Source organism: Chaetodon auriga, chromosome 4 (genome assembly GCF_051107435.1).
Source record: "Chaetodon auriga isolate fChaAug3 chromosome 4, fChaAug3.hap1, whole genome shotgun sequence".
In the NCBI taxonomy this organism is placed as follows: domain Eukaryota; kingdom Metazoa; phylum Chordata; class Actinopteri; order Chaetodontiformes; family Chaetodontidae; genus Chaetodon; species Chaetodon auriga.
Genome location: NC_135077.1, coordinates 6,319,135 through 6,344,045, shown reverse-complemented (window position 1 = coordinate 6,344,045; position 24,911 = coordinate 6,319,135). Strand labels below are relative to the sequence as shown.

General features: G+C 42.2%; 1 protein-coding gene across 1 annotated transcript in view; it reads left to right on the top strand.

Moving 5' to 3' along the window:
- The window catches only part of LOC143319249 (E3 ubiquitin-protein ligase SMURF2-like), a 60,494-nt gene that overhangs the window by 24,671 nt on the left and 10,912 nt on the right, over nucleotides 1–24,911 (top strand). The window contains exons 3-11 of the mRNA XM_076728043.1: nucleotides 198–306; nucleotides 5,289–5,422; nucleotides 9,728–9,793; nucleotides 10,457–10,541; nucleotides 10,888–10,971; nucleotides 12,952–13,163; nucleotides 15,549–15,633; nucleotides 16,794–16,952; nucleotides 18,278–18,331. Coding sequence (XP_076584158.1) covers nucleotides 198–306; nucleotides 5,289–5,422; nucleotides 9,728–9,793; nucleotides 10,457–10,541; nucleotides 10,888–10,971; nucleotides 12,952–13,163; nucleotides 15,549–15,633; nucleotides 16,794–16,952; nucleotides 18,278–18,331 — 988 coding nt within the window. The remainder of the gene's footprint in view (nucleotides 1–197; nucleotides 307–5,288; nucleotides 5,423–9,727; nucleotides 9,794–10,456; nucleotides 10,542–10,887; nucleotides 10,972–12,951; nucleotides 13,164–15,548; nucleotides 15,634–16,793; nucleotides 16,953–18,277; nucleotides 18,332–24,911) is intronic.

The following is a 24,911-nucleotide window of genomic DNA, read 5'->3' as shown; positions in this document are numbered from 1 at the left end:
CACTTTACTCTTAACCATGAAATTACACACAACAAGAGATAAACTTATGACTTAGATCTTGTAAAAATAGGTCAAAACGGGTTGAACATGTCACACCGTCATACATTAATTTCATGAAAGGGGTATTTGGTGACCTTAGTAGGTTAGTACAGTTGGTTATACACAGCTTTTTCACATGCCTCTCTTTACTTCCACAGGGTTGCCAGATCCTTTTGCCAAAGTGGTGGTGGATGGCTCAGGACAATGCCACTCTACAGATACTGTGAGAAATACACTGGACCCGAAGTGGAACCAGCATTATGATCTGTAAGTCAACAGGAGAACTGTGGAGCAATGTGACATGATGCTCATTGGTTAAGAAACGTGTGTGTGTGTGTGTGTGTGTGTGTGTGTGTGTGTGTGTGTGTGTGTGTGTGTGTGTGTGGAGTTGTGTATGAGGTTACGCATCACCTGAAATGTGAAACAGTTTTTGCTCTCCATTGTGTCTCTGTGTGGAGCTACTATGACATGTGTTTCAGGAATGTAGATGAGTTGCCTCTTTACTCTGTGCAGCAACACCCACCTATAAAGCTTTTGCGCTGTTTTTACACGTCTACAAAACATCTTGTAGAGTGACATTTTAGGCATTCCATGTCTCAGGCCGCACTGAGACAAATGCATATTTTGTGGGGGAACACGACTCATACTGTTATGAATTCCTTCATTCTTAAATGGCAGATTCTTCCAATTTTGGGTATTCAAAGACAGGTTCGCTAAATAGTTTTGCACTCCTGAACAATGTTGTGAATTGGAATTTGCTTAATTCATATTTTTCTGTCTGGCTCTATGTAGGCCAACACACATTTAGCGTAATGCTTTATTTTAGTAGTCGCATTCAAGGTATCACATATCAGCCTGTGATTTTTTTTTTTTTTTTTTTTTTTTTTTTTTTTTCAATTAGTGACGCTCTCCTTTCGGTTTCTGTCAGCCACAGAATTGTTATTATTTCAAACTAAATGCTACTATGAATAATGTGATGGTCAAAGAAACCAAAGGGATGCAGGAGAGAAAAACTTCCTGTGTGGTGATTATTGTACCCATTGCTCTCAGAATCTATAGACTACAAAAAGACTAGAACAGGACAACTATTAAACTCCACAAGTGCCCCCATGGTTCTATGTACTTGACATCGTGACAGTGGCAGGAGGCTTGTTTTTATCGTGGTTGTGTGCAATGAATATTTCCTGTACCAAGGTCTGTGTCGACAGGCCGTTACGTGGAGTGATCACCACAAAGGACCCGCTGGAAACAAAGCTTTTGTGGTGGTGAGAGATGGAGGGGAACAGTGGTAGTAGAAGAGGAATGAGGGAAAAGGAAGCCTGATAGACAAGGTTGGAAACTTGAGGTGGAGAGAGAAAAGAGCCATGAAGGGAATGGACAAAGGAATGCACTGAAGAATTCAAAAAAGAAAGAGGGTGAATAGGTGGAAGATGGAAATATTATATGCATGGCAGTAGGTAACTTGGCATTCCGCTATTTTAAACAGATCAATTGTGAAAATAAAGTTAAATTTAATTATTAAGGAAAAAGCAACAAAAATTCTGTGAGCTGCTGTCATAAGTAGATTAATTGATTGATCAATCGTCAGGAAATTAGTCTACCAAAGATTTTGATGGTTGAAATGTTTCAAGCAAAAATGGCAAAAAATTCTGAAACCATATTTTCTCAGTTGTAAAATCTGGTTTTCTTTGTCTTCTATGATAGTGGACTGGATATCTTCAGATTTTGGTCTGTTGGTCAGACAAAAACATGGTCGCCTTGGAATCTGGGAACTTGTGACAGACAGTTTTCACAGTTTATAGACCAAACAATTAATCTGGTATCCAATAAGATATTAAATAAATAATAAGTGTGTAAATCAATATCGAAAAGAATCATTAATTGCAGCCGTACTTGTAGGTCTTTGTCCCTTTCTGCACACACTTTCATTTTCAAACACACATGACAGTGTGTGTGACCCGTTTGCAATGCTTCTTGTGAACTGTCAACCTCAGATCTCCTCTTTCTTTTGCATAATTCTCTACCCCTTCCTTGATCCCCACCCCCTAAGAGGAGTGTGTTTCCCGCCAGAGACCCCTGGCCTCTTCCCCTGGTTCAGGAAATGGCTAACATGCCACAGAAAGCAGATGTGAGTGTGGGCTTGGCAGAATGCCCACTCCATCTCCAGCTTTAGGAGGTGGGGTCTTTCCCTGCATGACGCTGATTCTGCATATCATGCATACCCTGCAAAAATTCTATAGCTTTTATTTAATTTTATTTTGAAACTACAGTTGATACTTTATGTTTCATATTGGTGTTCTGTGCAAAAAAATATAAGGACACACAGACCCAGCCAACTTTTTGAAAACATTTTGTCGAAAGTTCATGAACTCCCAACAGTATGTAGGTCTGGCTTTGGCAAGTTACCTCCTCATGCTTGGCCTCCATTTCCCAGCCTTTTTAGTTTAACTTTTCACATTGCTTTGGCTAGAGGGGCAAATTTTGCTCCCTCTGCCATCACTTTTTATTAAATGCTGTACATATTGTGCTATGCATACCATGTCCCCTCTTGAGAGCCTGTGCTATCTTCGGGCATACTACTTCAACAAGATTTGGTTTGTCCCCAGTAACATAATGTTGAATATACCAGTGGCACTAGCACTGCTACAGTAAGTTTTTACTCTCCCTATGGACGTCCATATTAAAAATTAATTGGTAGTAGTTGGCAAGTTGAGTCTCTTCATCACAACTCAGGTATCGCAAGCCGTGGAGGTCTGTATGGCACACATACCATATCCATCTACACTTTAATCAAAAAGTGAGTCCAGACATTGATCGGTTGTGGTTTAACCTGGGAAGATTTCTCTCTGCTTCGTTCCCATCTGCAGTGAGTTGGCAGAGTGAAAGCATAGGTTGACACTGGAGACAATGCCAAGAAAGCAAATATTTTGCTCCTGGCTGGAACCAGGTATTGTCTTGGTTGTAGATTTAATAAAGTGTTTTGTTTTTCTCAGTCTTGGACTGACAGCAAAGGTTTAGCCACCTTCAAGATGTACTTATGCCAGACATACCTGCATCCTAGAACTTGTTGTACTTTCTAAGTGATGTTATTTCTTAACTATATTCACAGTTTTCCATTGTGAGGGAAAGGAAAAGTCTTAAGAAGCACATGTCCAAAAGTGGAAGAAGAGAAGTGAAATTGGGTGGTTGGTTTGATGTAACAGCAAGGTAACAATAATCCAAGAGGAATGCTTTGGCATCAAGTCAATTTACATAAATCAGATCAAGGTACTTGATATGGACGAGCCAGAGCTGTAGAATCTCCACTCTGATTTATTTTTGTCTTTGCAGATGTTAACAGCTGAAGGCTGTCCAACATTAATATGAAATATATCCAGTTTTTGATTTCCCAATCTAATGTAATGTACAGTATGTTCCCGAGCACCAATTTTGGGAAGTCCTGCAGGTCTGGATTTAGTATGCCCTGGAAAGCTAATCTGGATTTGACCCAAGAATTTTCCCCCCTCCGCTGTTGTTGTCTGTAGGATTAGAAGAGCTAATCCTTATTTTTGTTGTTGCCCTAACCACGATAATGAAATGTGTCTGTGTGAGATAGAGAGATTGTTTCTAATGGTGTTGTCTCTGTGCCTGACTGCCACCGTTTAGTAGTTAATCAAACTGGAGTTACGATAGCTGTCAGTAGCAATGTTGTAATAGTTACCTCAGTACCTACAATGTTATGTAAGAGAAGACAAGGTTTCCTAACACTGTTTTTGGCACACTTATTGTGAGTGAGGAAATAACATTTTGTTCTACCTGCTCTCTTATCCTCAGACACTCAATCAGTGTCTCGTCAGCTATTTTAGTTCTGTTTTTTTTTTTTTTTTTTTTTTTTTTTGCTCCAAGCTGGTGCTTTGCACAACACACCTCTGCATCACACTGACCTGTTATTCTCACAGCCACACTGTGTGAAGGAAAGCTCATTGAATGTTGAACACTATAATGTCCTTAGAGAGATATTTTGACTTGCGCCACAGTACACAAAATGCAAAGATCCAAACTGAAGCATAACAGTGCAATGCTTAGTGCATCTGCTGGTCTGAGATTTGAAAAAAGGCCAAGTCAAGGATGAGCTCAGTCCAAATTAATCTCATCAATCGATGGCACTACTTCGATTAGAAACGCAAATCAAATAAAAAGTGTTCGGTATCATCGCATATTAAAGTGTGGCAGAAGTCTTTATCAAGATTAATTTTTCTCCAGTGGTGCTTTTAATTAACTTACCTTTATTGGAGAAGGAAATTTCAACTTTCATTGCACAGAATGTGTGTGCTTTCCTCCATTTGTCATCCAATAGTGTTAAATGGCTAGAATGAGATCATAATCAACATGTGCAACAAAGAACAGGCCTGGACACATCAGCATCTGCTAAGAGAGAAAGAGCGAAAGTTCCAAGATGCTCACATCAGTGACTGCATCCTGATTAGATTGTCCAATAGGAACCAGAGACTGAATCACCAGACACTTAAAGATCCACAACCCTCACAGGTTGTAATTTGATTTCAGTGCAGCAGTTTTCCAGTCCAAACCTATATGTTTTGATGTGTTTAATAGGGAAATCCCACTCCTTGCTAGTGATACACAGCGTAATATAAAGGTTGGCATCAGGGCTGGCAGCTAGGCTGTAATTGTGTGTATGTTGATGTACGTGTCAGTGATTGTGTGATCGTGCACTTGAATGTTGAACTCTGTGTGTTTACTGTGAGAGCTGTCTGCGTCTCAGACAGTGGTGGAACACTTCAGCGGGACTTCCTCTCTTCGTCAACCACAACTAGACTAGCCTCAGCTGCACTATATCTGCATAAACACACAAGTTACTATAAAATCAGCTAATCGGCCTCATTATGCAGTCTGAAAGTTCACACCGCAAACACGCTGTGCATTGTTCTCTTGCTGTCAGGGAGAGGAAGTTGGAAGAGACACAAAATAGAAGCTTTAGTTTTCTTTGTCTGTGTCTTTAGTCAATGTGTTTGTTAATGTTTTAGAAAATTGTGAGTTGCAGCTTATAATTCAATTTCTGTCTTTTGTACCCTGTGGGTTGATGAAAACCTATTCTGCTCTTGGATCTCTGAGGCCCCTGGGACATACACACTAGCATACACCATCAATGGGCCCTTTGAAATTCTATACATATTGTCAGCATTATGAACTACTCCTCTTTTTTGTCGAATTGACCTGTTTTCTCTCACCCCCTCTCTTCCCCCTGTCAGGTACATTGGAAAGGCAGACTCAATCACCATCAGCGTATGGAACCACAAGAAGATCCACAAAAAGCAGGGCGCAGGTTTCCTGGGCTGTGTCCGCCTCCTGTCCAACGCCATCAACCGACTCAAAGACACTGGCTGTAAGTTCCTCTTTGTGTACAGATTGTGTGTAGTGCATACTCAGTGTCTTTGGACACACACTGAAAACCAGTCACCAGTCTGGTCTCCTCATCCTCATAGCTTCCTTTGTATTGTTATGTGGCCTTTACCCCAAGATGCCAGTCTGGCTTCTTAGTGAAGGGTGATTAGACGGCTCCACATGAAATACAGAAAGAATAAATGAATAACTAAACAGCACTTGGGTGAGTCATGCTAACCTCTCTTCACACATATATATATATACACACACACACACGTCCTGCACGCAGAACTCAGTCAGGCAGACAAATTTGTGGACCAGACCAAGTGTCTCCAACAGCAGACGCAGTCTTCGTGTCAGGGAACCGTGCCTCTCTTTTATCTGGCTGCAGCGGTTTGATAGCTAGCCTGCTGTTACATGTGCAGCTCTTTCAACAGTGTTCTTGTCCCCTCCCCAGCTTGCAGCCTGCCTTTGTGCCAGCCAGTCATTGCCGTATGATTTATGGGCACAATACAAAGGCAACTCCTTTAGGCCGCACATATCAGAAATATTGCCTGCTGCAGACATCTGGCACCTGAGACTATATCAATGGCCACAATTAATTTTACAGCAATGCAACGTTCTGTCAAGGGAACAAATAGCACATCTTCTAGGATGCATTGTCCTGCTTTTATTGTCACTGTGGCACAAGATGCAAAAGAGGGAGAAGGATGCTGTTTTGGGATAGTTGTGTGATAATCCCCAATTGACCAGAAAGTTGATCCCAGGCTAATGTGGATATGAAGGAATGGCAATGATTTTGCACAGACACACACATTCTCAAATGGTTAGAAGGCTGCATAGCTTCAGACTGCTGCCCCTGTGATATGCCCTTTGATTTCCAACTGATTTAGACCCGTGGCCACTTGCTCGTTAGCCCCGTCTGCCTTGTTGGCAGTACCAGTTAGTTGATACTGACACAAAGACACCTAAATGTAGTACATACCATAAAATTAACATTCCTTCCAGTCATTTTCTTCCTTTCCTTCAGTCCATCTTCCTGACCGGTTTTAAACAGACAATGATGTACTCAAACCACCACTTTTTTTTTCATGTATCTGGCCTTTTTGTTATGGCCATTCATCCTTTCCACAAAGTCATGCCCCACAACCACTTTAGGAGTTGTTTGTGTGAATATTATTGCCATTTTGTTGGATGTTTTCTTAACGAAAGGCACAGTTGGATACATACAATGAATGCAAGTAGTTGTAGTTTGGCCCAGATGTAACAGCCTCTTACGCCAACTCCGAATTGTCAAGCTAAATACTGCACATAAAACTTCAGAATAGGCAACCCCAACTTCCACCAACCTTTATGTTTGCTCCTAAATGTCAGTCTCGGTTCATAAAATTCACCCCCTAATCCACCAAAAACCACGACAGCTTCACTGTTGCCACAAAAGGGACTGTGAAGGCCATGGAAGCCCAGTGCCATATTTTTACCCCTCAGAGTACCTCAGGACTTGCCCTTCGATTTAGCCACAACTTCCAGAAACAGACAGTATAGGCTCCAGTTAGGCTCCAGACCAGCCACTTACTGTATAGCCAACATGGCAGAAATTATACTTTATCGCAGCCACAGGAAGTAGACAAGGAGACATGATCCATGACAAGACACCAGTGTGCACATTATCCCATAGTCCCTGTCCTGTGTGCTGCAGACACATGAACAGTGCCCAGCCTGTGGTCTGCCTGAGATGTGCATGCACACATACACACACAAACATAAAAACACACACAGACAGAGACCAGCACGAAAACACAAACACACACACAGACACACATAAGCACACACACACACACACAGACACACATAAGCACACACACACACACACACACACACACACACACACACACACACACACACACCTCTTTACTGGAATTGCCTTGGTTCCTAGAAATCATATTCATAGACATAACTCACTGTGTCATCCAACACAAACATGAAGTCACACAAAACTGTTTCATTCTTACACACACACACACACACACACACACACACACACACACACACATACTTGCAAACCAAAAAAGGATCTGGCATGATTGTGTAGTTTACTACAAGTCTGGCTCTACACTGAGCTCCACTTCCTGTAGCATCGCAGACAGAAACCTCCAAGTCCCCTGCCCCACTTCTGAACCTATAAACTCACACACAACCACCCGTTTTTCAAAATGACTTCACTGACTACACATGTTAGTTTGCTTCGCTTTGAAGTCTGGTATTTATTTGTGTGTCGTATTTATGGTGTTGTAATGGCTATTTATATTCACTGATTGCAGCACTGCCGATACAGTTTTTAGATATGCATACAGACATACTCGTATACATGTAGAAACAGACGTGCATAAGCTTCAGTATTCGATACTTAAACACACTCATCTTATTTTGGTCCACATGTATTTCTTTCATATCACACACTTTTCCCAGCTCTAAGGAATTGTATGGTGTGGTGAGGGCTTGTGGTTAAAGGTCTGTAAATGTTCTGTCTCTCTGTTTCCCTCTTCTCTTATTTAAGAGAAAAATCTGCTTACTATTCCAGCCATGTAAGGCTTAGACCATTGCTGTTTAGTCTAGACACGTATCCGGAACAGATGCACACGTGCGCGCGCGCGCACACACACACACACACACACACACACACACACACACACACACACACACACACACACACACACACACACACACACACACACGCATACTCGTAACAAGCTACAGTATGGGGTTGTTTAGATCTGCTTACTCTATACATACAAACACACTATTTTATGTGCATACAAAATCATGCAGGCAAACCAAAGACACAGCAAATCCAGTCTGTCTTTGGTTTTAGTATTAGTGCATGTGGAACTGGGGCATCTCTTTATCTCCCTTTCACTCACTCTGCATATTTCCCTTCCTCTCCCTCTCCCCCCTCCCCTACACTCACACCCTGTTTTATGTCTGATTACATTTTAGTTTTTTATATTCAAGTAAGCCAAAGGCCCTGCAGACACACATAGACACAAGTTGCTTTGTTAATGGGCACCAATAGATATCTCTTCTGTTGGTCAGCCGGGCTGGTCATGCACAATTTTCCCTGTGGGATTTAGTGTGTGTCTGTGTGTGTGTGTGAGGGGGCGGGGGGGAGCCTGCTGAATGTATCTGTGTCTGGATCTTGTTCAGAGTCTTCCTGGATTGTGTTTCTGTGCTGTCTGTGTCTGGCAGGACTATCCTGTGCTGAACAGACAATGAGTCCTTACTTATCGAAAAACAATAAGACTGGTGATACATTTTGTGACCAAAACTTGTGACATTTTGTGTCTCCAAATTTGAATCTTTTCACACAAAATGCATGAAGCTGCAGATGCATTTCTTCTGCAGAGTAGACTGCACGTAGAGGCACACTTGCATGCTCATTTATTTTATTATATTACAGTTTTGACAGTCTGCTTCGGTATCCTGTTTAAATCATGCATAAGAAAACAGTTGATGCCCTGTGTGTTTATGGATTGTGCAGATTTATTGAACAATGTGGATTAATTGTTGGTAATTGGTGGTTAATTTGTGTGTTTTCAATCATTCCATTTTTCTCCATTTGACAATATTGATGTCTTAAACAAAGTCATGTTCCAAAGGTACAGATCATCTTAGTCCCTGTTGGTTATAGCACTACTTGATTTTCGGAACTATCCAACCTCCTTGAACAACTTGCAGCAGTATAAAATATATGTAAACGTGTTTTATAGATAATTAAACAATTCAGAACACTAAAGCCTGAAGCGCACCCCTGAAGTATGCAAGAGAAGTCTGTTTATCAATACACCCACCTTGGACCTGTTACACTGTATTCAGACTGTCATTAGCGCTGCATACAACACACAACCTCCTCATTCCGTTCAATGGCACAACCTTGACACAGCAAGGTTGTCCGTGTTCCTGGCAGATTACTTTGTTGCATTAACAGGATGAGTCCACTGTTTACCTCGTGACTGTCGCAACGGAGGATAAAAATGACCGCTCATCTCTCATTGTATTATAAATCCAATGTGCACTTTGTGGCATCTGATAAGCTTCAAAGCCACAGATCTATTACTCAATACAGCCTTCCTGGATAGTGTTTCATTGTCTCACTGAAGCAACATACCCACAACAACGCAGCTCTCTGCAGTTATGTTTTCAGTCTCAACGCCCAGTTACTCAGTGTGAAATCACATCGGCTGCACCTGGATGTGTTCATACTTATGCTTGGAGGCAGATGCTGAAAATTCTTGTTTTTTCCCTGCAGATCAAAGGCTGGATCTGAATAAGCTGGGCCCCAATGACAATGATACTGTGAGAGGACAAATAGTCGGTAAGAAACAGAAACGCTCAGTTTGAGCTGCATACTGTATGTGACAACAGAAAACGTTATCATTCTTATGGTAATGTCAGCCAAACATATATGCATATAGTCTTCTGTAGTCCATTGTATCAAAAGTGCATGATTATTATTATTCTTTGCTGCATGCATTTACTGTCTGAAAATACTGAACCAATTAATAAATGGAAGATGTTGGAACAAACTCCCTTGCAGTTTACTTGATACCAAATATAAACGGATGGCTAAGTTATTTTGCAAATGGCAGATTCATTTATTATTCTCATACCAAACATTTTTCAGTATTTGAAATTAGGAGATGGACGGTTGAACTGAGTTGTGAATATCTGGATGTCGCAGTGCGTTGAAATCACAAATTGACCCAGGCTGCATCCTCTGTATCAATACTCTGACTCAGTTCATTACCTAATCACTGAGCCATAGAGGGGATTTTCTCAGATATAAACATTCTCATAGACATAGACATTATCAAATATATTTAATATCTGTTACCTACCAACAAAGTCTTTCATTTTCAAGCTCCATAGCAACTTTACGCAAAATAAAGAATGTACTAAATATTCGTCAGTATTTGAGCCCTATGGGTAGGAAAATGTTATTAATCTACTATCTGTCTTGTCTTTGTTAACTGTGTAGTAAGTCTTCAGTCCAGAGATCGCATTGGCACAGGAGGGCCGGTGGTGGACTGCAGTCGCCTGTTTGACAATGACTTACCTGATGGGTCAGTAATATCAAATGCTTTCCTCCAAAAATTAACTATACTATTAAGCAACACAGTGCTTTGCTTTTGCTTGAAGTCTCCCATTTTTCCAGAACTCCCAGAGCTTCATTGATTGAACTATGTGAACTTTTTCATTAATTCTTTTAACTGTTTTTACTGTGCAATCCTTGAAAAAGTAGTACGCATTTAGGGGGTTAAACTGCATGTCCATTGGTGATTCTCTTTCTTCATGTTATTTATAAAATGAATGTTACAACATTGATGAGCATGTTTTATAGAGACATCAAAAGTGTGTGTGTGTGGTGCTGTTGTCTCACCTCTTTGTCTTACTCTTGTCTTGAAACAGCTGGGAGGAGAGGAGAACAGCTTCTGGAAGGATACAGTACCTAAACCACATCACACGTACCACACAATGGGAGAGACCTACCAGGTACATCTGCGCACATACTGTGCACATACTGCACACATCCTCAACTACAACGTCAAATAATGGATAATATTCTAAAATGCCAACCATGTTAGGATCACATCATTCTTAATCCTTCTACTGCCTATCTCATGTACAGCAGTCATGCTAATGTAATGCATACCAAACTTGACCTTTTACAAAAATACACTTTATTTGTGTGCGTGCGTGCGTGCGTGTGCGTGCATGTGCGTGCATGTGCGTGCGTGTGCGTGTGTGTGTGTGTGTGGAGGGTTGTGTGGGGGTTGTATTTGAGTGGTTGTGCTATTCCCCACTTCCTTTTCAGAAAAAAAAGACCTCAGCCCCAGTCACTCAGGCCTAGTCTCAGCACAACAATAACAGTTAGATATCGGTAGTGAGTGAATTGCTGTCAATTTTCACAGCCTCCCACCGCAACTTGCGTACACACACACACACACACACACACACACACACTCACACACACCCCTAAATCAAAATAGCCAGCCACTCAGGCAGACAGGTTTTACTTGGCCCCTGTTCATGCAGGAACAACTGTCGCCTTCCGACTTGGCCTATATCAGTGGAGCCGTTACCAGAATAAGCAAACAAATAGCACAGCATCCCCCCACCCCCACCCCCTTCAGTACCTCACCTACTCTTAGAGCACTTTCTAGTAACCCCCAGGCAGCATAACAGAACGAGGGAGGCCTCCAGGAAATGGTGAAGAAAAGTTTAAGTGGTAGGTCATTCAGGAAAGTGAAAATGTGTAAGTTGAGGAGGAAGATGAGCATGTAGGAAGTGTGTTGGAGGAAGAAATGAGAGGATAAGGTGAGTGAGGAGCAGGTACAGTGAATACCATGTCAAATTTAATTTGTCTGCCACTCTCCAGTCGCAGTTTTTTTTTTTTTTTCTTAAGCAGACTGTAGTTGTTTTTACTACCCTCCCAATTTTTCACTGGCCCATGTCACTGCTCATTACTGTTGACAAATGTAACATGGTCCATGAGAGATGTAGAAAGGGAAAAATGGCTGAGACACTGGAAAGAAGAGTGATATAATGTGAAGGAAAGACCAGGGACGGTGGAGCAAGAGGTGGGACGTAAGTGAGGGGGGAGAAGGAGGAAATGGAAAGGAGGCAGAGTGTGTGTGTGTGTGTGTGTGTGTGTGTGTGTGTGTGTGTGTGTGTGTGTGTGTGTGTGTGTGTGTGTGTGTGTGTGTGTGCATGCATGGGGGGGGGGTTGTAGGTTGACAAACAAGGGTCCAAGGTTTTAGATAGCCAAGGCGTCAGTAACTCTGACCCAGACGGTGGTCAGACATGCTACACACACACACACACATAGATACAGTAAGTGTCAGTAAGCCAGTCTGTCTCTGTTTGTGTCTGCTTATCAGATGTCTGTTTGTAAGTCCTGCAGTTAAGTAGAACTCAAATGCACAAAAGATTCTACTGTAGGACTTGGCTTTTATGCAACCCATAATCCTCCATATCACTTTAATCTTAACCATAACCATGAAATAAGTTTTTTTCCTCGAGGACTCATAACACAAGCTGTTTTCCAGTAATTACACTATACCTGTGTATATGTCTAGACATCACAAGAGCAAATAAGCCACCTACACCGACAACATGACTTAACCCATAGCATACCCATGTGTTACAGCACCTAAAACACACACCAACACACCTCTTTGCACCCTCCACAAGCAGGTTTCTGCAAGTAGAAGAATACATGGTACACAATCTTATACACCAAGAAAAAAAAAACCTGATAAACCCCTTTATTCATCTAGTTCACAGCAAGAAAGTTAGTATTGTTCTGCCTAAATGCTCTTTAAGAATATGTTAATTATTTGTAATTGTAAATATGTATTTAGAAATTCTAACTTGAAAATGAGACGAAAAAGCTGAAGATTACACTCGAAGAAGACTGTGGCCTGCATATACATGAGCCTGCACACATTTACACACTCCTGTCTTTCCCAGGCCAGCATCAGAGTACTCCAGCCCATCAGGGCGCCCACTGAGCTGTGTGGTGGATGAGAACACGCCAGTGATGACGCCTGTTAATGGGGCGGAAGCCAGTGGCCCGCCTGGTGAGCAGAGGATCCAGGAGAGACGGGTTCGGTCGCAGCGGCACCGTAACTACATGAGCCGAACACACCTGCATACACCACCTGACCTGCCCGAGGGTTATGGTGAGAGACACAGCAGCAGCAGCAACACACACACACACACACACACACACACACACACACACACACGCACACGCACACACACACGCACACATATGCACCCTTCGCTAACTGCTTACCATTTAAAAATTCCATTTCGAGCAGTAAGGACATCAAACATTGATGCTGAGTGATGTGATTATAAAGGTGATCAAATCCTGTAGCTACTAAACTGTGGAGTGCTTTTTTTGACTGCGGTGCTTGTGTTTGCTGGCTGACAGTCCTGATGTTTTATGCTAGCTATTGAACATTAAATGTGTATATAACAAAAGCACAGCACAATTGGACTGTGTATTTCAAGGTCACAATGTAAGAGCTGTCCCAAAACCCTGAGCCACTTGTTTTCTTCCTCTTTTTTCTTTCCCTTTTAGTTTTTAACACAGGCTTAGATGATTTCTCATTATGGGCTGTTGGGGATGCAGTTCATAACACAGTTGAACAATGTGTAAACTCAGTATCAAACCAAGGTCACCTGAAAATGCTTCATTTAATTCTTTCTTGCCAAGATTGCCAGTGCATTATCAGTGTTGATGTATACACGTTATTATAAGATGTGGTCAAGGTGTCTAGTCATGGAATGGTTTACACCTGGGAAAGTGCTTTTATAACTGGCTGCTACATTAGAAAGTCAGCTGGAGACATGTTGAATTGTATAGTCAGTATCAAAAAGGCAAGCTGAGGTGAAGCCCCAGCCCTAACCCTCAAAAGATACACGGATACACTAGACATAGTGAGCTGCTCCACGAGCTATACCTTGTTTGTAGCCTGGAGGCAGTGATACAAGTTTTCTTTTAATGATGAGAATAAAGTTTAAATGAAATTTATATCCTCTTCTTTTCTCTGTCTGTCTCCCAGCTCTGTCCTGAGGCTATTACTCACACTTTCTCTACTAAACCCCCTCCTCCTCCCCTCTCCCTCCTCCCACGGCACCACATCACGACAACTGTAATCAACACTTGCACTGTGTTAATATCCTCTCCTCTCCTCTCCTCTCCTCTCCTCTCCTCTCCTCTCCTCTCCTCTCCTCTCCTCTCTTCCCCCTTCTCCTGTTTGCAAACACTTTCCAGTGTTGGAATGTTTTGGCTTTACAGGCTGATATTCCCACAGCAGTATAAGGAGGGAAATCGCAGCATTCATCGCTCGGTGTTTAGCTCAGAGAAAGCATTTATGGTTGGCTATTTTATTTTATGTCTGTAATGCTTCAGCTGGCCTGACTTGCAACATGCAAATGCATTGGGAAAGTAATGCAGAAGCTACACAAGTACATTTTCCAACATCTGAATGTTTTTTGTTTTTTTTTGTTTTTGCTCTTTCAGAAAAATGTACTTTTCATACTCAGCCACAGTGAACCCCACAATGCCCACAGAGTCTGTAAAATAAATTATTCTTTTAAGTGTGGTGCCGTACGCCAGCAATTTAGAATGGCATTGTTGGACCTGTGCCCCCTTTAAATGTCCTGCTGTGTCCACTGAGGCTGTCCAAGGTCGGACAAAATGAGTCACTGATGCCCAGCAGCTAGTGAGCGTTCTTCCTCAGCTGAACCCTCTGAACCAGGGTCTGGGTGTGGTGAGAGAGTGTGAGAGAGAATGAGAGTGAGTGTGTTCGGGGAAAAAAGTGAGGGAGAGGTGGGTAGGAAATGAGTTGTGCCAGTAGGAAGTTGTGGCGGGGGGGTAGTGATGGATTAGCGGGTGAATATACACACATGAACACCACACCCGTGCAGCGTACACACTTTGTGCCAACAGTCACACACTCTCCATTCATCCATGAGCTGGATGGAACCAAAGAGCCAATGATGATGAACCGTTGTGTTCTGGTTTCTTTTTGGTGTCCTCAGTTCCCTTATTTGTTTACAGTATATTATATTTGTGGGTTTGGAATGAGTGACAGCATTTTCTTTTCCGTTTCCTTTGGTTTTTGATATTAATAGGAAAGGATGATTTTCAGAGCACACACACAAACCTTTAAGAGAAAACAAAGCAACTAGGATGCATCGAGGAAGTCTGTGCAAGGGAAAACACTCATAGAAGACACACACACACACACACACACACACACACACACACACACACACACACACACACACACCCCATCCTCTTGGGATAGGCCTACTGGAGGCTGGAGAGGAACTAATTGATTACATTGGCGCACACCTTGAGAAACTCCTGTCCCTGCAGTTTGCCTGTCACATCAATTATAAGCAGACTTCCCCTTGTCCAAAATAAACAAACTCATGATCCATGCTTGTACCCACCAGGACTAGATCACAGCTTTCAAGCTTGTTCCAGTGCTGCTTTTCCATTTTTGACATATTGGCTCCAATCAGTTTTTTTTTCCTCTCTGTTTCAGAGCAAAGAACAACTCAGCAGGGTCAGGTCTACTTCCTCCACACACAGACAGGAGTCAGCACCTGGCATGACCCCCGGGTGCCCAGGTAACTGCTTTGTGTTCATGTTTCTACTGTCTAGATTTTTATCAAATTGTAAAACACTTCATATGTTCCTTTTGATAAATGTAACTTAATGCTATTGATATGAGCATAATTATCTCAACAGTAAATTGACTGAAACACGTGATAAGTGCTGCAGTGCTGGTGTGTTTTTTTTAAATCCTAATATAAACCTGACATATATTCCCAAACCCGACACAACCAAATTGGACCTCACTTAATTTCTCATGTAATTGCGCAGGCTTGTGTTCAAAAACAGTCTTATGGGTCAAATTTCAGGCTCAAGTCAGGGTCAGCCAAACTAATGGCCTCCGAGTCCGATGTTGAGTTACTAGAACATTTTTGGACAGATGTTGAGCTGAACACACCACAGCCAGTGGGTCTGCATTCAATCAAACTGTTTCACCAACTCTCAATAGTCCACTAGGTAATTCACTAGAGATTGCACTGAGTGCTATTGCGTTACATTTTTGGCCATGTCTCCATGAAGCTGCTACTCAGCAGCGAAGCGCATGCATTTAGTGTCCAACTCACAGCAGCAACCTCTGGGTTTGGTCATTTTGGATAGATCTGCTAAAATGACCCAGTATGTTGTGATGAGGCATGTGCTTTGTCCCTGAGTGGCGTGTCCTCACTTCACACAAGGACAAAGAACGTCCTCCTACGACGTTGTCCCAGATCAGAGCTTATGGTTCCGCTGACGGGAATGTCATCGTACAGGACAGAAGGATCAAGAAATTAGAGCAGGTACTTTGTCAGAAGGATAATGGCGATGTTAATGTCATTGATGCTCTTGGGTCTGTTCAGAGCTCTGGTCCAGTGTTCTGAACCTACTTCAAAGGAAATCCCACGTAAACGTTGACGCCAACCCATATTTCATCACTTGCACCAGCACCATCACTACATTTGTTATCAAAAAGATAACATTTATTTACAGTTATTACATAAATAGTCATTAAAAATAAAACATTTATTGAACAGATGGTCAGTTTTATTATATTTTTCATGTTTAAAAGCGATTACTTACTACTACTACTTTCTTTGAACTTTAGAGAAGCAGCTAACAATGCATCAGGTTTGAGGCCAGCCAATCATATAATATGATTAACATTAAATTTGTCTTTTTGTTTTTTGTTTTTTTTCAGGGACCTAAGCAATGTGAACTGCGAGGAGCTGGGCCCACTGCCACCTGGCTGGGAGATCAGAAACACAGCCACTGGCCGCGTCTACTTTGTCGACCACAACAATCGAACAACACAGTTCACAGACCCTCGACTATCTGCTAACCTGCATCTAGTACTCAAGTAAGTGTATCAATCATTTGAGCGTCAGCGAGGGTCGGATTAGTGGTCGACCGATATGGGGTTTTTCAATGGCTGATGCCAATGTTTGGAGAGCAGGGCGGTTTGTGGCCAATATGTAATGCTGATATCATGTTGGGGTTTTTTTGCATCTGATAAAATATAACAATTTAATGATAACAGCAAAGGAGACACAGTTGATGAACATAAATGAACATTTAAGTAGATGTGCGAGAGAACAAAAAAGTGTAAATTATATTATAAATAGATAAAAATTGCACAATGTAAGTGCACATAGTGGCACCCAGCAGCATCTCTTTGTTTTTGGTCCCAATGAACTTTGATTTAACACTAATGCTTTATTCATATGAACACAGGGAAATATTTGAAAATCAAAAATGTGCATCGTCTCTGATGTGTCTGCAGACGTTTTTCGTTAAATCAGCCTTGTGAGCACAGGCATTGGCCGATTATCTCAAAATTCCAGATATCGGCCCAATTAATCTGTCTCCCACTGGACATCATATTCAAGGATATTCAGAGACATTACATTGGTTGGCTTTGAAGCCATGTACTCATAAAAATACCAGATATAAAGACATGAACTAATGTGCCCATTTGATGCATCTGTGATATGTTAAGGGTTTAAAACCCGTCCAATATTTTGTCTCTACTCATTGTTCAACTGTTCTGTCGCTCTTGAGTTAGTTTCAGAGCCACTCTCTGCTCTGTTCATGTTTTCTGCTGAGGGTCATTAGCGGCGTGGTGTTTTTAACTATCCGTCCTGGAAATGGATCTGAAGACTCCTGTCTGGGGATGCCCAGTAACCTGGAGAGAGGGGGAAACTGTAGGAAGCTGTGATATACACTACAGTCATGAATAGACCAGCAGTGAATATGTCTGCTGTGAGATGACGGCTGCCTTGGCTATTTGTGTTCACCTCTTCTCGTCCTTTCCTCTGCCCTCTGACTGCCCTGTGTCTCTGTCAATGGTCTTTTCCCATCCTCCTCTTGCTGTCTTTCTCACTGACTCCCTCTGTATTTTTTATGTCTCCTTCCTCTGCTTCTTCCTTTACTCTTGTTTCTCTTTTTTTTTAAATGTAACTCAATTCTCTTTCTCTGTATCCTTTTACTTGTCTCCTCTGTATTGCTCTCTTTCTGTGTCCTGTCTGTCCTGTCTCACTGTTCCTTTTTTAATCCCGTCCCTTGTTGTTTTCAATGCTCCAATTCTCCTCTCTGTGACACTTACATTCTCTTTTTATGCCAATTTCTCCCCCTTTGTCTTTCTGTGTCTCTTCCTGCCTTCTCTCCTACTGTTTTCTCCTCCAGCCCAAGTCCAAATGGTTCCCGTGTGGCCATGGACAGCCAAAACACTAACCTCAGGTAACCCACCCACCCACCCACACACACACACACACACACACACACACACACACAGTCACACTGACATTCATGCAGAAATACATCTGCGTTCACATACTTGCATGCAAATAATTAGCTCTGTATGCATACACACACTAGCTGATAGTCTAATGGCAAGCAAACAATGCAGTCACAAAGTGGTTGGCACATTTAGGTGGATGGACATTTTCATACACTCACCCCAGCTGTTTGCATAAAGCTGTTTCAGCAGCCAGTCACTCAAAGCTTCACACACAAACACACACACACACACACACACACACACACACACACACACACGCACACACACTTCCATTATCATGAGAGAAAATGCTGACTGTGATGCTTTTCCACAGGGGAATGTCCAGTCTTGGTGTGTTTATGTATATACGTGCACAACCTTTCTCAGTGTTGACTTTCATGTGGATGTCATTCAAGTTCAACACACACACACACACACACGCACACAGGCTGGCTGTCCGCATCAGGGCCTATCAGTTCATCTTTCAGTGTGTTTGTGCTGTCTGTCAGCAGTCTGCCTCCGCTGAAGATCAGCTCGTAGGCAGCTAAGCCAGCAGAGATGCCTGGTGAAGCTGACCCCACTCGGGAAAATAATACTAAACATGTGTTAGCACAGCAGCTGATGGCTTAGCACCAGTTCTCATATCATCGCCAAGCACAAATGAGCTAGATTCTGTATGTTAGCAGTGTATTATCTCATAAACTAGCAAAGTCATGATGTCCGTGTTGGAGGACCCAAGAGTTACATGAATCACTTATATAATGAACTGAATTCTATGATTGTTCTTCAGGTATTTTTGCTGTCAGGAAGCTTCCTGTGCTTTCCACCTGCCGGTGTGTGAGGCAAGAAAGGCAGGAACACAGAGAGATGTGGAGATTTTTCCCCTTGGCTTTTTTTTTTGTACAAATTCTTAGTCCGTTTTCAATAGCAGGAGCTGGCACGATAGACATGTTTGGGAAATCAACATCTGGTCATTTGGTCAAATAGTATCCATATGTGGTAGAACAGCCTCTGGTTGTGAGTTGAAACTCAGCTATGTTATCCAGTCAGCATCATTTACTGCTTGTCTGACTCTGTATTAGGAGAGATCTGAGGGATTTTAGACGAAGTTTTAGAATTTGGAAAAGGTCAAAGTTTACAAGCTACTTTCCAATGCAGCTTTCTGTGATACATGGAAGACTAAATTAAAGCGCCCTCTATACACAGCACATTTTATTTTGGCTGTAAGGCAATCTGCCAAATCAACTGTGTTTCTAAGAGTGTAAAAGTAGAACTTGACATTTGGTCAAGAAATCATTTTATTAGTTATTTCATCGTGAGAAGTTTAAAGAGTATAACATGGCAACTGTAAAGGTAAATTAGCTCAAACTTAAATAGTAATCTTGACCAATGTGCAGTTGCCAACTGCCAACATGACTTCGCCCAAATGCTTCTCTTTTGACATGAAATCAGGTGGAGAAAGAAAAGACTAGAATCTATGTGTAGATGTCTGAAAACAGTTTCTTCAATATAAGCCTCTTCTCAGCTTTGGCTCTGATAAACTAAATTTTATTGGGTGCACTACACAGACATACGTAATGTTGGATTGTTTACTGGGTGAGAAGCTCAACTCTAAACACCCGGAGTGACTGACGGCAGGCCCATAAACAACAACAACAGCAAGCAGAGGTACAGAGGCCTCTTGGGGAGATCAATGGAGGAGACAACAATCTGTTTATATGTTCTGCACATGTACATAGCCAGTGTGTGGAGGTCTGAACAGTTGACTGATAACCTTGTTATACCTTCCTCTCAGGCCTCTGTTATATAAAGATAAACCAATGCAACTAGTCAAAGCACTTCCATACTTTCTACCTTTATGTCTCTCATCTTTCCTCCTGTCCTTGCTCATTCCTTTTTATCCTCTCTTCTCTACACCTCCCCCCTCCTGTCATCTCCTCTGTCCCCAGTCCTCACTCATTCTCTCTCCTCTGCTCCCCCTCCCTCTGCCGGGCTCCAAAAACTGTTAAAGTTATCAGCCTCTCTGCTTGCTCACTGTCAGGACATTTGTCTTTTATCAGCGCCAGGATGTAAGAATATTTCACTTAACATCCACATAGGTCCACTACACACTCATTCACACACACACACACACACACACACACATGCACAGGCACGCACACCATGACCCTGCTATAATGCAGCGCTGCATTGACCTGTTTCCATAAAGGGAGATTGAAGGTGGTGATTGTAGAGGGCTGTGCATGTCAGGACCAGCTCAGTGCATGTTGCCTTGTGCCAGTGTGTGGGGTTTAATCAAAAGTGCATATTTGTTTTTCCTCAGATATGTACATAGTTGATAGATAGATAGTAGATAGATTGATTTTTTTTTTTTTCGCTGGAAATGAGTTGTAAAGAAAAGTATGCATACTGCAGAAAGACTGCAAAGGAAAAATTCTCTTGCACAGTGATAAGAAAAGCTCTGAGCTGTTGTGTCACTGGAATATGTTTTCATTATTGTTGGGGTGCTTCTTTCTCTTTTTAATGCTCTTGTTTTTTCTGGCAGAAAGACACAAAATGAAATGAAAAGAATAAAATACAGCAGTTGGCAGAGGAGAAAACGGAGATCGGTCGGTCAGTCAAAACAAATTTAACATCTACAGGGGAGAGACTTGCTTTGATTAAGTCAGGAGAGAGACTGAAAAAAGAATTGTGTTGACTTGAAATAGAAGCCGTCTGTAAGCCACGCTGTCGGCCTCGACTTGAAAAGAGACTGAATGCGCCAATAAAATAATGAAAGTCTGTTTCTGTCAGAGGAAACTGCTCGGTGCTGAGTCGTCAGACAGGATGGTTGACTGAGCTTTGGGGCCAAGTGTGCCTCTTCTTTTGTCAATATAGTGTTGTCACTACCTCCTGATGTTTAAATCAGGCATTTTAATTAAATCAATTTAAAACTTCCCTAGTTTTGCTTTAACCATTGTTATTCTACCTGTGAAACCTGTAGCATGTATTTGTTTGACTGCAGCAGCGTCAAAAAAGAATCAGATATCAAATTTGGCAACACAGTTGTGCTGTATTTACTTGAAATGCAATTTTTTAAATAACTTTGAAGGCAATTTTTTCCTCATTATCCTGCTAACAAACACTGCAGACTCATTTTTGTTGGCTACAACTGGTTGTTTAACCTCGCATATCTTTACCCATTTTGTTTAGTGGGTGTACCTCCTACCCCCCCATCTGTAGAAACAGTTTGTGTTTTGTCTGCGAGATTAGATGGCGTGCAACAGATTTGACATTACAACATTGAGAGTCTGCAATTTGCACCTCAGCGCACATCTTGGTTTAAATGTGACTCAGACAGCCCTGTTGCTGTCAACCTTAGAGTGGTGAAGGCCTTGAATTGTCAGACAGTCAGACACAGCTACATGACTGTGGTCTGCCACACTGTCTCTCACATACTTGGCTCCCTCCTTCACACCAACACACAGTATATGTCTGAAAGATTACATCAGTGTTTGCTGAAGGTATTTTTAGTTGCTGCTGGATTTAGGTTTAGTGGGCATCAGCGGGTATTTTCCCAACCAGGTTATAAATCTTGACGACATTTGTATCAAATTTGCACTGATGTTTTAAGAAGTGGTGATTATATGTTATATTTGGTGTGTAATGGGTGTCTGGTGTATTTAACCTGTGAAAGACAACTACAAATGCAAATTATCAGGTTAACCGTAAATCCCACATGTATATATGTACAATGCATACAGTATTTGACATTTACCTACTGTACTTTTCACACCCCGTGTCACTTGACAGGTGTACATAGCAGGGTAAAGCTGTCCATATGTGGTACATTAACGGCTAACTGTGAAGTACAAGAGAGAACAGGGCCTTCTGGTTTTGGCTAGTTGAAAAAATAATCAAAATAATTGCACTCTTACAAAATCACTTAGATTTTATTTGCAGTATACAACCCTGATTCCATTATACGCACGTCCCATTCTCGTAAACGGCATAAATGTAAGCTGCAACTTGATTGGTTGGCGTACAACTACAAGGCAGTAATTCTACTTTGAGCATTGCATAACTTTCCCAGTATTTTGTTTGAAAGTTACTGGCATCAAATTCAGAATGAGCATGTACTTACAAAAATCAATGAAGTTCATGAGGTAAACATTTCATGGGGAGGTGAAAAGTCAAAGCAGAAAGTACATCTGTTTTTTTTTTCTGTACTTGCAACACTTTGCAATCATTCGTTATTCTCAAAGTGTCGTCAAATGCAGCATGTTTTTGTCAGTAGTTTTTGTCTCATCACTGCAGTCTGCAGCTGGTTTCCGACATTTCCTGTATTTTTGAAACCGGAAGTGTGCAGATGTGCTAGCAGGGTAGGTATGAAGAAAGTTAGAGGCTACACATTTACTAGCAAACACACATATTATTCAAGTAAATAATTCTGTACACACATGCACACACGTGTGTGTGTGTGTGTGTGTGTGCGTGCGTGCGCAGAGTTTGGATGACCTCTCTCTGCTCTCCTGCTTCTTGAGCAAGTGTAAAAGAGCAAAGCAGCAGCTGATATTCAGACCTGATCGACTCATAAAGGACCCTTTGATTCTCTGGGCTGGGTGGGGGGGCAGAGTGGGTGTGTTGGGGTGGCTGGTGTGGCTTTAACACCACTACACCTACTCAACACTAATTTCAACCTACCTGTGCCAGCTGCTGGGGAAAAAGAAACAAGTGTGCTTTCTCTTAGACACACAACCATGGAGCCTTTGCGCTCTCGTGCACACACTCTCGCCAAGTCTGCCTCTCTGTGAACACAGAAAGAGGATGGAGGCCTATCATGACTCTGCAGGTTCAGGTGCAGGTGACCCAGTTTTGGAAAATGTCCACTCCTTCATTTCTCAACCTCTCCAGTTTCTTTTCCTCCCTCTGCTTCCACCTTGGAATAACAATAATAAAATCCTCTGGCTCTAATATTGAATTTGTAAGTTTATATTTCTCCCCATTCGTCGTATTTCACCCAAGCTGTCACAGCAATAGGAACCATTTCTCTCTTTTTGCTCGGGCCGATTTTCAGCTTTGCTGTGCTTGTATTTTCTATATTTACCATAAAATATGCGGAGCTTGTCTCGTTTGGAAACCAGAGACGATGAACTATGTCGAAACGTATTTTTAATTACACTGTGCCCTCAGAAGGAAAAAAGAAAAGACTGCGCTGAAATTACGCTTTATTATATGGTTCTTGAACCTCCCAGCCAAAAGCAACTCATTCTATTTTGTTTTAAGGCCATCTTTTCTTCCCCTCCTCCTTCCTAAAGTGGTTTTCAGGACTGCTCCACTGCAGTCTTACCCTTTCTTTGACATGCTAGGAGCCCCAGCGCCTGCCAATAAAATAAATAGCAGCAGACTTGATTATACAGGGATAGACTGGTGAAACACTGCACCCGTTTAGTTTGGAAAGCCCAAATAGATGAGGCCTTTTTCAACCCACTGAACCAGAGAACCCAAGTGTGCAACCAGTGTCGGAATAAGTGGGTGGCTATGTGCTGCTACCTTAGACGGTCTCTGCCTCCTTTTTATATACCAGTTCAGGCCTCTTGGCGTGCCGTCTTTGTTTGGCCAACAGCAGCTTTGACACTCCGCTCCCAGCGGAGGACAGTAGCTTCTTTTAAAGAAGTCCTCTGCTGGCTCAGCGTCTCTTCACAGGAAAATGAGGGCTGCTGTCCTGTTGAAGGGAGAGATGGATTATGTTTTTCTGAGGCCCACCCAGGCATCCCACCACCAACACCACAATGAGGGCTGGAGGAGGCCAGGGCTAGAACACTGACCATGGCTCACCTTTGCCAAAAGTGTATTTTATCATTGTCTCATCTTTTTTGGAATATACAGACACTGAATGGGAAGAGAGCAAAAGGGGAATAAAGGTCTGGAGATAAGTTCTTCGATTTCAGGTCCCTGGTCCACTTTGCAACAGGCGTGCTTCCCTGCTCACACACTTTCCCACATTTACCCTTGTTGTCCTCAAACAAAAAACGAGGCCTCGCTTCAGGTCAGGCAAACATGAAAGCAGCGCAGTGACTGGAATTTAGCAGTCGACACAACGGGAAATTTACAGGAATGTTCGTGTTTTCTTTCCCTCCACCTCAAATTATGAGGAAGGGTGGCAGCTCCAGTGGTCAGATGATGGAAGTTCCAGTGGTGGTTGGTGGAGGGCAGGGGTACCTACTGGGAGGTAACCCTGGCTGTCTGCTTCTTTATGCTTGAGACGGGAGGTAAAGATGTGAGAGCTGGAGTAATGATTTAGTGGGAGTTGCAATTATTAAAGGTAGACTATGCAGGTTTTATGGTTTTCTATTTGTAAACGCAGCATTCAAATTGGCCCTTCCTCTCTGGCTCAATGCCACCAGAAGTGCACTGCCCCTGCCCTGACTGCAGATGCCAGAAGGCACGCCGCCCAGTGTGCCACCTGCAGCATCATGTGGATAAGTTTACAAAACTACCACTAGCACTGAGTCTGTGTCTTGTGTGTTAGACAGAATGATTCAAAGCTCAAACTCAGCC